Source organism: Triplophysa rosa, linkage group LG2, assembly GCF_024868665.1.
Source record: "Triplophysa rosa linkage group LG2, Trosa_1v2, whole genome shotgun sequence".
Lineage (NCBI taxonomy): Eukaryota > Metazoa > Chordata > Actinopteri > Cypriniformes > Nemacheilidae > Triplophysa > Triplophysa rosa.
The window spans coordinates 1,511,581-1,523,964 of record NC_079891.1 but is presented as its reverse complement, the minus strand read 5'-3'; the positions used below and the strand labels follow the sequence as shown (position 1 = coordinate 1,523,964).

At 40.1% G+C, this 12,384-nt stretch overlaps 1 protein-coding gene across 2 annotated transcripts in view; it reads right to left on the bottom strand.

Moving 5' to 3' along the window:
- Positions 1–4,403: 4,403 nt before the first annotated feature.
- The window catches only part of LOC130566894 (astrotactin-2-like), a 254,631-nt gene continuing 246,650 nt past the window's right edge, over positions 4,404–12,384 (bottom strand). For both annotated transcript variants that reach the window (XM_057354726.1, XM_057354717.1), the window contains 3 exons: positions 6,935–7,035; positions 5,737–5,920; positions 4,404–5,323 (listed from right to left, as the gene is read on the bottom strand). In XM_057354726.1, the coding sequence (XP_057210709.1) occupies positions 5,086–5,323; positions 5,737–5,920; positions 6,935–7,035 (523 nt within the window). In that variant the 3' untranslated portion in view covers positions 4,404–5,085. The remainder of the gene's footprint in view (positions 5,324–5,736; positions 5,921–6,934; positions 7,036–12,384) is intronic.

The following is a 12,384-nucleotide window of genomic DNA, read 5'->3' as shown; positions in this document are numbered from 1 at the left end:
GCTCTCTCCATTTAGAAAACGCCACGCCGATATTAATCCTTGTTTTATTTCTTCATTTGTCCGTAAGCCTGCTTGCCTCATTTGGCCTACGTTTACACTTTTTTGTGTTTCCTTTACTCGCAAAAGAGTAATCGTGATCCATAATAACAGAACAACAGATGCTGTATAACCACTTCTGCATGTGCATGTTGCCGTAGTTTCTATAACCGGAAACTGAGGGTAGTGCGGAGCGCCGGATATTAAGTCACTGATATGCGACAAATACAAGGCAGACGAGGGACGGGCCATTATTTTAAATAGGAATTTCTCTGGATTTGCACATTCTTGGGAACATTTGGGATAATGCAAGTACACAACTGCTTGAAATATATCACACTGTGCAAGTGATTTTTGGATATTTCATAACAAAATTCTTCCATATTGTGGCTTTAAAGATAAGAAATAATCTACTCAACTCTCAACTCAACTTTATTTATATAGCGCTTTTACAATTTTCATTGTTACAAAGCAGCTGTACATGAGACACATTGACTACAAGCAAAACAATCAAAGTTGTACCTGCAAAAACAAGAAAAGGTTGAAAACACAGAAGACAGACACACCCACACACAAAACACTCCACACACACAACACGCACCAACACACACACCCACACACAAAACACTCCACACACACAACACGCACACACACACACAGACACAGAGACACACACACACACGGATGCGCACGCACACACACACACACACAACACACACACACACGTACGTACACAGACAAGTACGCACACACACACACGCTCAGTGAGAGCACACATTTAGGATAAAGGAGAGAGAAGCACAGGTCAAATATAACAGATAATAAATTCCTATATGCAATATTAATTAAGTAAAACTTTAAGATTCTAAAGCAGCCCCCCCGGTCAGGCAGATAGTGCAAAAACAGTATGCAAACGGTGGCGAGGAACCCAAAACTCTAATCGAGAAAAAAAACCTCAGGAGAACCCAGGCCCAACCAGGGGATTCCAGTTCCCCTCTGGCAAAAGCTGCTGCCTCTGCACAAGCTCCAGAGAACTTGCACAACAAGGCTAAATAAAATAAATAAACTTAATAATAAAATAAATTATAGTTTAAGATTATCATTAATAATCTAATAGCATTTGAAGTTTTGTGGTGAAGACATGTCAAGAGACCGCGTCCTTCTTTATCCAGCTCTATCATCTCAGCTCTTGTCAGGTCCCCACTTCCCATTCTCCGCTCTACCATCAGGTCAGGCCATGAACTGCATCCTGCTCGCTGTGGTAACCTTGGAACAATGAGACAAGACTGGCTGAGAGTAGAGTACTGTTCTGTACTCTTTGATGCAACAAGTACATCAGTTGTGTTTTTGGTTCCGGTTGATCTAACTAATGCAGCCTAAACCCTCTGAAGATTTATATTATGGAAGAGTAGTGTATGCAAGATTAAAAAGATGCGTCTTTAGTCTAGATTTAAACTGACAGAGTGTGTCTGCCTCCCGGACAGTGCAGGGAAGACTATTCCAAAGTTTAGGCGCTAGATAGGAAAAGGATCTACCACCTGCACTTGATTTTGAAATTCTAGGTATTACCAACTGACAGGACGCCTGAGAGCGTAATGCACGTGAAGGACTGTAATACAAAAGGAGTTCATTCAAGTACTGAGGAGCTAAACCATGTAAGGCTTTATAGGTAATAAGCAAGATTTTAAAGTTAACGCGATGCTTTATAGGTAACCAGTGCAAGGTTGACAGAACCGGGCTAATATGTTCATACTTTTTTGTACGTGTAAGAACTCGAGCTGCCGCGTTTTGGACCAATTGGAGTTTTTGTAATAAGCCTGCAGGGCAACCACCTAACAGTGCATTACAGTAATCTAGTCTTGATGTCATGAATGCATGAATTAACTTCTCTGCATCTGAGATTGACAGCATATGACGTAGTTTAGATATATTCTTAAAATGGAAAAACGCAATTTTACAGGTGTTGGCGACGTGGCTCTCAAATGACAGATTACTATCGAATAGAACGCCAAGATTCTTTGCTGACGACGAGGGTTTTATGGAACATCCGTCAATAGTTAAACAGTATTCTTGGTTGTTACTTATAGCAGTTTTCGGTCCAATAAGTAACACTTCCGTTTTGTCCGAGTTCAGTAATAAAAAGTTGTTACTCATCCAGTTTTTTATATCGACTATGCATTCCATTATTCGATGGAACTGCTGTGTTTCATGAGGCTTCGAGGAAATATAAAGTTGAGTATCATCAGCATAACAGTGAAAGCTAACTCCGTGTCGCTTTATTATATCTCCTAGAGGTAGCATGTATAATGCGAAGAGCAGAGGCCCTAAGACTGAGCCCTGTGGTACACCGTACTGGACTTGCGATTTGCGTGACACCTCATTGTTTATTGCTACAAATTGAAAACGGTCGGATAAATAAGATTTAAACCATTTCAAAGCTATTCCCTTAATGCCGACATAATTTTCGAGTCTATGTAGGAGTGTGCTGTGGTCAATGGTATCGAATGCAGCACTAAGGTCTAGCAGCACCAATAACGAGATACAACCTCGGTCAGACGCCAATAGCAGATCATTTGTAACTCTGATCAAAGCAGTCTCTGTACTGTGACATGCTCTAAATCCAGACTGGAATTCTTCATTGATGTCATTCCTTTGGAGGAAGGAGCATAATTGAGTTGAAACTACTTTTTCCAGAACTTTAGATATGAAAGGTAGATTCGATATAGGCCTGTAGTTCCTTAGTTCTCTAGGGTCGAGTTGGGGTTTTTTGACAAGGGGCCTTATAACAGCCACCTTATATGCTTTAGGCACATGTCCTAATGTCAGAGATGAGTTAATAATACCAAGAAGAGGATCTATAATTTCTGGGAGCATCTCTTTCAGTAGATTTGTAGGTATAGGGTCTAGTATGCATGTTGTTGATTTAGATGATCTAATAATTTTAGACAGCTCATCTTGATCTACGGTATAAAATAATTGCATTTTCTCCTTAAGGGCGCTGTAGTTAGTTTGTTCAGCGGGTTTCACTTCTGATTGCATTGTTATAATTTTTTCTCTAATATCTTGGATTTTATATGTGAAGTAGTTCATAAATTCATCACTGCTATGCTGATATACAGGATCAGAAGTCACTGACGATTTATTTTTTGTTAATTTAGCCACCGTGTTAAATAAAAACCTAGGGTTGTGCTGGTTTTCTTCTATTAGTGATGAAAAGTAGGCGGATCTAGAAGTTTTTAGGGCTTTCCTGTATTTTCGAATACTATCCTTCCATGCTGTACGAAATACCTCTAATTTAGTTTTCTTAAAGTTGCGCTCCATTTTTCGGGCCGCTTTCTTTAGAGCCTGAGTGTGTTCATTATACCACGGTGTGGGGCTGCCATTTTTAATCTTCTTTAAACGTAGTGGAGCAACTTTGTCTAGCGTTACCGAGAAGGTGGAATTAAAATTTTCAGTGGTAATGTCAAGATCTTCAACGTTATTTCTCATGATTTGAGACAATTCGGGCAGATTATCGAGAAACGCATCTTTGGTAGTTGAAGTTATTGTTCTACCATATTTGTAACAATGAGTTTTATTTGCAGCCGTAGGCCAGTGAAGCAAACATAATACCAGATAATGATCCGAAATGTCTTCACTCTGCTGAAGGATTTTAACGTCGTCCACATTTATACCGTAAGACAGTATTAAATCTAAAGTATGATTACGAAGGTGAGTGGGTCCTGACACATGTTGACTAATGCCCATGGAGTTAAGAGTGTCTTTGAAAGCCATTCCTAAGGCATCTGTAACGTTATCTACGTGGATGTTAAAGTCACCAAAGACAAGGAGTCTATCTGCGGCCAGTACTAGTTCTGATAAGAACCCACCAAAATCTAGAAACAATCTTTTTGCTCAGAGGTTTCTCCTTCATTGCTCAGGAGAGTTGATGGAATTCTCAGTTGTATTTCATTTGAGCATCAACGTATTCTGCGGGGTTTCTCCTGAATTGCATATAAGTAAAAACAGAATTCAAATGAGTGTGAAAACACACAAAGAGTCCGGAGGTGTAAATGAATTTTGATTGTAGAGGTTAAATAATCTGGATTTGAGTAAATTTGATGAGAAATGTTCGAGGATCTTTAATAATATTGACTTTTGATTGCAGACTTGACAAATCTGAGCTCAATTCGTGACATTTCTGACTCTTTTATTCCAAAATAATAGATATATTAAAGTGATTTTGATGATTTTTCTGTGTGTTTTGTGTTACATCATTGTAGTTTTTTTTGTATCGATTTGCTTGAGCACTTTACATATCAGAGAGAAAGACTCTTGAGATTGTATATACATATTTATTAGACCCCCTCCACCCCCAGCCCCCCCAAAACAATCATATTGACGTATTATTACATACTGCATTTACAATTGTATTTACAATAGACTAATGAATATAATATGAATGATTCAAATGACTGAAAACGATGTGTTGAGACTCTTGCTGTTCAATTCTTGTCAACAACACGCACTCTTCCCACATCATCATCCTGTACAGAACAAAGTTTTCTCATATTTGGCTATCCAGTGCCAAACACCATTCGCTTTGGTGAAATCTACCAGTCTCATCGGCCAACAACAGCTGCTTTTATAACATTCTTCTGACTAAAGATTATAAGCGTTATAGTTCTTAAAAACATTTCCCGAGCTCGATGAAATTCATAAGTTGTCAAAAAATGCCAAAACGTGAGCAGACGTGCCGTCCAGAAAGGTTGAATAAAAAAGAAGGCAAACCAGCTATCGCGTCCTCGTCTTGGCTAGATATTCCCGAGAGATATGTTTTCAACTGAAGGGTCGATAAAATCCTGGTTTGGAGTTCTGCAGCACCATCATGCAGTTAAATTCTTACATTCAGTCTCGAAAAGCTCAGCTGAGATCGACGAGAGAAATCAATGGAGAAAACCTTCCTCTCCGGATGGAGAACACGTCTCTCAAAGTCATAGGTTTGGATTTAGAAAAAGAACAGCCGAGCCGGAGAGCGCCGAGAAGTCCGAGTCCCGACGTCCCCTCATCTCATCGCAGTTTAGACTTGCCGTAGATGTTGCGTTGGACTGTTACGAGTTTCTCCAGGCAGACGAGTCGGCTCTCGTGAAGAGAACTGTGCCATAACGTGCCGGCAGACCTGGAGTCCTCGCTGCGGCACAACATGTACGACACGCTCTCGGTCCGGCTCTGGATGAAGCCGCTGCGGAGCAGAGATCTGCAGAACAGACTGATCCGATCCGTTCGTCTCAGGATTAAATGGGCCTTCCTGCGAAAGAAGAAGAAAGAGAGAGAGGGGCGTTGTTTTAGGGTCACACCCTGAATCTCTTCTAGAATCATGTTTTCATTTTATACGACTCATGCGGATATTTCCGTGGGGTATTCGTCTCCAACACTCCTAGGTTTGCTTCATCATTTCAAGTCAACTTTCATTTGTTTACATTGTTAGCTTGAAATGTCTGTTAATGCTATAAAACTACTGTATCTTTTCATTACACTGTTTTAAAAAATCATTTATACATTCTAAAATTTTCAGATGAACTTCTTTTATTATTACATCTCTATACACCTCCATTCGACTTTCGATTTCTATGTTAATGTCTTTTGATGCAGTTTGGTTGGCTGGAGATGAGGGGTGAAAGGGTGAAGACGTGATGGTGATCCTCTCTCTCTCTCACTCACCTGGGACCGAGCTCATCCTCGCTTCTCCACACGAAATCCCCAAACTTCTCATAGTGAGAATTATAGTGATGTTGTACCCGATAGAGCAGAGGAGGAGAGATCTCCATCAGTGTGTTATACGCCGTCTGCTGCTCTTTTCCACTCGTGTAGCCGTTGTACAGATTGTACACTTTATCTGCGATCTCTGTTGGAAAGGAACGAAAAGATCAATGTTCAACATCCCGCTCCTCATCTGATCACAGAACTGTCATTTTTATATTTTTTCTGGTTTATTTATTGTTATAAAATGTAAGTCTATCAAGTCTTCTCAGTAGAAATATGTCAACATTATTCAATCAAGACACATTTACTTAAGAAGCAAGATGACTTAAGATGTTAAATGTTGTTTTCTGAAAAATTAAGCAAAACGTAAGTGGTCATATGGCGTGAACACGTGTTGATCTGTGTCTTTGGTGTGTTATAAGTCGCTCATGCATGTATTAGACGTGTATAATTGCAGAAATGAAAGTGTGGGAACAAAAGAGTCGTTCTATGTAAAAGCGAATGCTCACCCAGACCTGCCTGAAACGCCTCGTGTAGCCACACCCCCACAAATCTACATCAGTTGGTGGTCTGATTTGACTAAGACCGCCCAAATGTAGACGCAAGTAAGGTGGGCGTACCTGTCAGTACAACTGAAGAGGAACCTGATGTTCCAAATATGGTAAGAGGCGTTACATTTCCCTCACACACTTGCAGTATTCCACCAATCACTACACACTGGTTAACTGGCCAATCACAGCACACCTCGCTTTTCAGAGCCATGAGCTTTGTACAAAGTCTGCGCGTTTCAAAATACAGCGTTTTTCAACCTTAAATCCTGTATACACATTGCATTACATCTAAAACAAACCATAATATTCCTTTTAGCCGTGTCATATGACCCCTTTAAATGTTGTTTTCTGAAAAATTAAGCAAAATTAAGCGTCTAAAACAAGAGAAAAATGGAGTATGACAAATCAGTTTGATTCAAAGTGAAAATAATATAATTTTTCTTGCCCCATTTGCAGATATTTTTCTTATTTTAGGCAAAAATATATATTTTTTATTCATTTGTACTGGAAAACAAAAATACTAGGTAATAAGTATAAATAGTATAAATGTTCTTCTGGTGTGATGCTGAGCGCAGGGAGACCCAGTTCACTTCATTCATAAACACCTTCCGCTTTGCTGTCGTCCACCATCGGACATGACGTGCGGACCGTCACAGAGCTCGCATCTGACCGACTGCCACGACTGTCCACAGCGTACAGAGTAAACCTAAAGAATCAGGAGAGAGAACGGAGGAAAAACATCTCTGTGTGTTCTTTTCCAAGCATAGACACACATACATTAAATATCAGGTTTAATGAAATAAATATGTATATATACAATGGAAGGGTCCCATATTGGATTTCTGTAAGGGCCGGATCGAGTTACAGTAATTAGTCATTTGTAAACCTTCTCAAACGTCTTTCTGTAGCCATTGTTAAAGATCACTCTCAGGTTTTTTATTTGAAACCAAAACACTTAAACGCACAAATAAAGCAGAAAGACAGAGAAACAGCGCAGGACTTGGAGCTTAGCAAGCACAGTCTCGGCACACGTGAATGTCAGCAGGGTTATTAAAAGCACTTCTGCTTTATAAGCTCAACGTCCCAGCATGCAGCAGGAGAGCGCGGGGATTCGGTTACGTGTGGAAATTGCGTGTGTGGCGAGCGGAGAAAAAAAGCAACAGCTATTAAGGCTAATAGCACTTTAAATGGGACTCCCACTTCCTCTAATGACGGAGTTCCGCTTGGCAAATACAAAACACATTAAAGCTACAGCTCAGCGTTTTCACAGACCACCCAGACCACCGCGCTACTCTAGAAACAGCGCTGGCTCCATCTAATCACAGCCCCCGTCAGCGCTCGGGTCACTGAGGTCAGTGTCCAGTTGTTTTATTGAGTATACAAACTGTATCTCGAGTATTGAAAGATGTGAACTACGAAGCACTCGAGGAGACGCTTTACTGTCAATACAGCCACAGTTAAAACTGCAATCCAAAACTTTTGCTTTACTGTTAGAGGTGTAAAAATACACGCCGCTCATGATTTGATACTGGGTTTATGATAGGTCTGTCACCATATCAGATTTTGACTGCATGGTTATTGTGGCCAAAAGAATTCACGATAAGGACAAATTCGTCTGTACTTTTATTCTGTGTCTTTTGGTCAATGAATCACACTGACAATATGAGTGTAGGAATGTGGAGAGAGAGAGTATGTAGTTATTGTGAGTCTTATTATTTACCACATTACAATATGTTTTGAATTACATGATTTTTTTTAGCATGGTTGTTGTCAACATCGGTATATTGTGACACTTCTAGTCCACAATTATGATAATACCACAATATTTAAGGAAAAAAAGGAAATAAATATATAACACATATATAATATATGTTATGTATGTATATAACATATAGATTTGACAACATTCAAGGCTTAACTGAAGCTGTACAATAATGATTAAATATTGAATAGGACTGTCAATAAAAACTGAATTTTAACAAATAAATATATTTTTTTATAAAAAAGGAAATCATAAGAGCGAACTTCTCAAAGCAGTAAAAGCATCAAACTACAACTAAATAAAACCCTATGGGGAGTTTCCCGGTCAGGGATTAAAATAAATGTTATTTAAACATTTCTCATCAAATTTAATGTTGCTTTATAGGGTGTGAATGTAAAAACTACTTAAATGGCCTAATTTATCTAAGACCTAGTCCTGGGCTGCGTTCAGCCCCGACCAAACGTTGCAAAACGTTTGTTAAACATAAACGGTGGTGCGGTTGAACACTGTTGTGATGACGCAAGAGTTGAACTATGGCAGCTGAGAAGGCCATTCTTTGTGTTCTTTTTGAAGAATTTTCGGAGCCTGATGAAATCGGTATAAATGCGTGTTTAATACTGCAAATACATGTATTCTAATATCTCCAATTGTTGTGTATACCGAGCTGCAGCGGACACATTTAAACGACTTTACTTGGACCCATTGTGCGAGCTGTCTCTTTAATACCGCGTGGGTTATATACATGGTGCTGCTGATTGGCCTGACATTCTTGACACGCCCACCAAACAAGAGAAAACGCATCTCAAACCCTGTTGCACACCGTTGCAAACCGTTTCCAGGAAACGTGTCGTTCAACCCGGAAACCGTAGCGAAACGTTGTGCACCGGTTTGAGTTTGAACATGCCTCAGGTTTAAAACGATCCCTGTCCACCCCTATATATGTTGACACCGATCACATGTTGGCAGCTCAACCAATAGGATTAAACAGACGTCACAGCTCAGTGATACATATCTTTATCTGTATCGTGATATATCTTTATCTCTATAACGCCATTTCTGTTTAAAACATAAAATTGCAGCTTACTTTAAGTCAAATGATGTCAAACTTCCCCTTCACCAAGACCACTGATCTTTTACGCACTTACTCAATAACTGATTTTGGCTTATTATTAACCACAAAAACAAGTTAAGTGAATTCATTGAATGCCAGAAGAGAGTCCCTGACATGTACCGGCTGGCCTGGATCGGCAACGAAGTGGAACGATTAAGCAACGAGAACGACTCGACACCATGGTGGAAAAGCGCTCTAAGTTTAATGTCTGTAACATGGCATTGACCAATCGGAGCGCCTCATTTATGAAATGTTGCGCTGAAACCGTCCTAAATGTGATGTTACCACCATTTCTCAAAGTATGTACGTGTGATTCATAGAAGGAGCGTAGGCACAGAAAACACGTGTACGCCTCTCTAGATGTGTCAAGTCTATAAACCGCAAATGATGGTGAAAATGTGCGCAGCTGAACAGATCTCCGCCTTTAATGATGTCTAAATAATGTCATTGATATATGAAAGAGCGCCTGTCAACGTCCAAATCCTTTACGAGCGGCAAGAATGACTTATATTACCTGCAGCACTCCGACAAGCAAAAGTGCGTTCGTCTGCTCAGACCCTGACGCGGCGCTGAGCCCTTTTCCACGTCAAAGAGCGTTTTTATAAATGTGAACGTTGCCGTGGATTTTTGCGCACGCACGCTTCACGATCAAATCTGTGCATACACACTTTAAAAAAAATGAGAATGAAGTGTAGTGATCTCAGTACAGTTCTGTTCACACAGAGATGATTGCGTGTTCTGTAGTGTTGTTGTGTTTTGAGTCGGTGTTACAGTAAACAGCATGCTCCTCGTGCTTTCGCTCGATTACAAACACGATGTGTTGAACCACAAGAATTCAGATGTTTATATGATAACGGAGCGGCGCTCTATCAGAGCAAACTTCAACATCAAATTAAATCTAAAAGCAATTTGGGAATATTTACTTAAATTTCTTTGTTACCAGAAATGCTGTTGTGCATTCATACTGTCCAGATCATTTCAGCTTGAATTTATGATAAATCTCACTGCGTTCCGATGAAATCCATCCGCTTATGGCTACACGTCACACAACCAACCCACGCCAGAACTGTTTTTCCCGCTTCCAGGAGACGTTCATCACACGGCATGCTTTCGACACTTCCACTCTTTCTTTGTTTGGAAATGTGTGTTTCAATAACCACCGGCTGATTGTTTTGTTTGTAATTCGCTGTGTTTATACATGACTCGCATAGTTCTCCTCCTCTTGATATTCATCCAAGGAGCATGGCATTCTTTTCTTAAACCTCACCGAAAGACATCCTTCCAAATCCAGCGTCCTCTGCCAACACCATCACAACAATCACATTGTTTGAATTATGTGGTTGTGCATTGTTTGTGTGTGTGCGTGTGTTTTTATATCAGACAATTAGTCGTTGGGTTGAGCTCTTTGGGTCGTTGAGGGAATTGGCAGAGATGCCAAAGATTCTATTCATAATGTTTCTTGTGTTTGTTTTGTTTCCTCATCAGAATATATTCTGTGTGTTGTTCTGGATGTTATGTTACTGTATACGTGTGACTGTTAGTCTGAGGAACTCAGTTGGCAGTGATAAACATCAGTCATACGAGAAGAAAAGCTAAAAGTGGTCTGGCTCATAGCTGGGAATGTTAAAACACCCGCCGGCCCCCCACAAACCACCCCTCTCTCTCTCTCTCTCTCTCTCTCTCTCTCTCTCTGTCTGGCTGACACGTCTCGGTTTTCCAGATTTTTTTCACTCTTGGTAACTTCTCAATGTTCTATATTCACTCCAGCACATGAGTCTAGCTGAACGTGTGTTCGTGCGTTTCACATCGTCTGTCGCTGGACTCTTTAGATCTCAGTCAGCATGTTAACGAAAGCAGAAACTGATGATGATGTCAAGTGTGAACACAGTTTGAGACGAAGTCTCTGAAACTCTAGAGACCTTGAGAAATTGCTGGAGAAACAAGAGACATCATGAAAAATTCATTCAACCTCACTGGTGTATAGGAGCAACTGACGAGATATTAAAGAGATCTCATTTGTGATTTGGGCTTTCGTCACTTACAAAATAATAAGTCTGAGCAGTCAAAATTACATTTATATGGGGTGTGAACAAAGCAGTTAAAAGGCATTTTCTAATCTCCTCAAAATGCTCTGAAATAAACAGAGAAGTTTGGCAAAGTGGAGAATGTTATTGCTCAGATTTTGCTCTTTCATAGCTCAGCCCTGTTGAGCTATGAAAAAACAGCATATGCTGGGTTAGGTATGTTTTGATGCTGGTTTGATCATCTTAAACCAGCTATGGACCAGCACATGACCAGCTAAGGACCAGCTTAAACCAGCACAAATCAGAACATGACCATCTTAAACCAGAACATGACCAGCTTAAACCAGAACATGACCAGCTTAAACCAGCACAAACCAGAACATAACCATCTTAAACCAGAACATGACCAGCTTTAACCAGAACATGACCATCTTAAACCAGAACATGAAAAGTTTAAACCAACACATGACCAGTTTAAACCAGCACATGACCAGTTTAAACCAGCACATGACCATCTTAAACCAGCACAAACCAGAACATAACCATCTTAAACCAGAACATGAAAAGTTTAAACCAGCACATGACCAGTTTAATCCAGTACATGACCAGTTTAAACCAGCACATGACCACCTTAAACCAGCACATGACCACCTTAAACCAGCACATGACCCTCTTAAACCAGCACATGACCATCTTAAACCAGAACATGACCAGCTTAAACCAGCACAAACCAGCATCAAAACATACCAAACCAGCATATGCTGATTTTTTCAACAGGGAGGAGATTTGATGGAGTTTATTGAAGTATCAGGGACCGGTTGCACTAGCTGTGCGTAAATTACAACTTAGCCTAGTTTTGACTTAAATGGGCACTAAGTTACAACTTACTGCAAAATATTTTTGAGTTGTATTGTTCAACTTAACTGAAGCGTAACTGTGTAAGTAGTAAAAAATACTTTACTACGTAAGTATTTACGGAAGCCTTCCGACAGGAGTAATTGTAGGTATAAAACTGCAGACTACTAAATAAGCTGTCATTTCACTACTTTAAACACATAGGTGGGGGAGAAGTCCAAATAAAGTCCACACAAGGGCACGGCTAGGGAACAAACGCAATAATGCCTGCTGCACCGGACAGGATGGCCGGCTACACCGGTC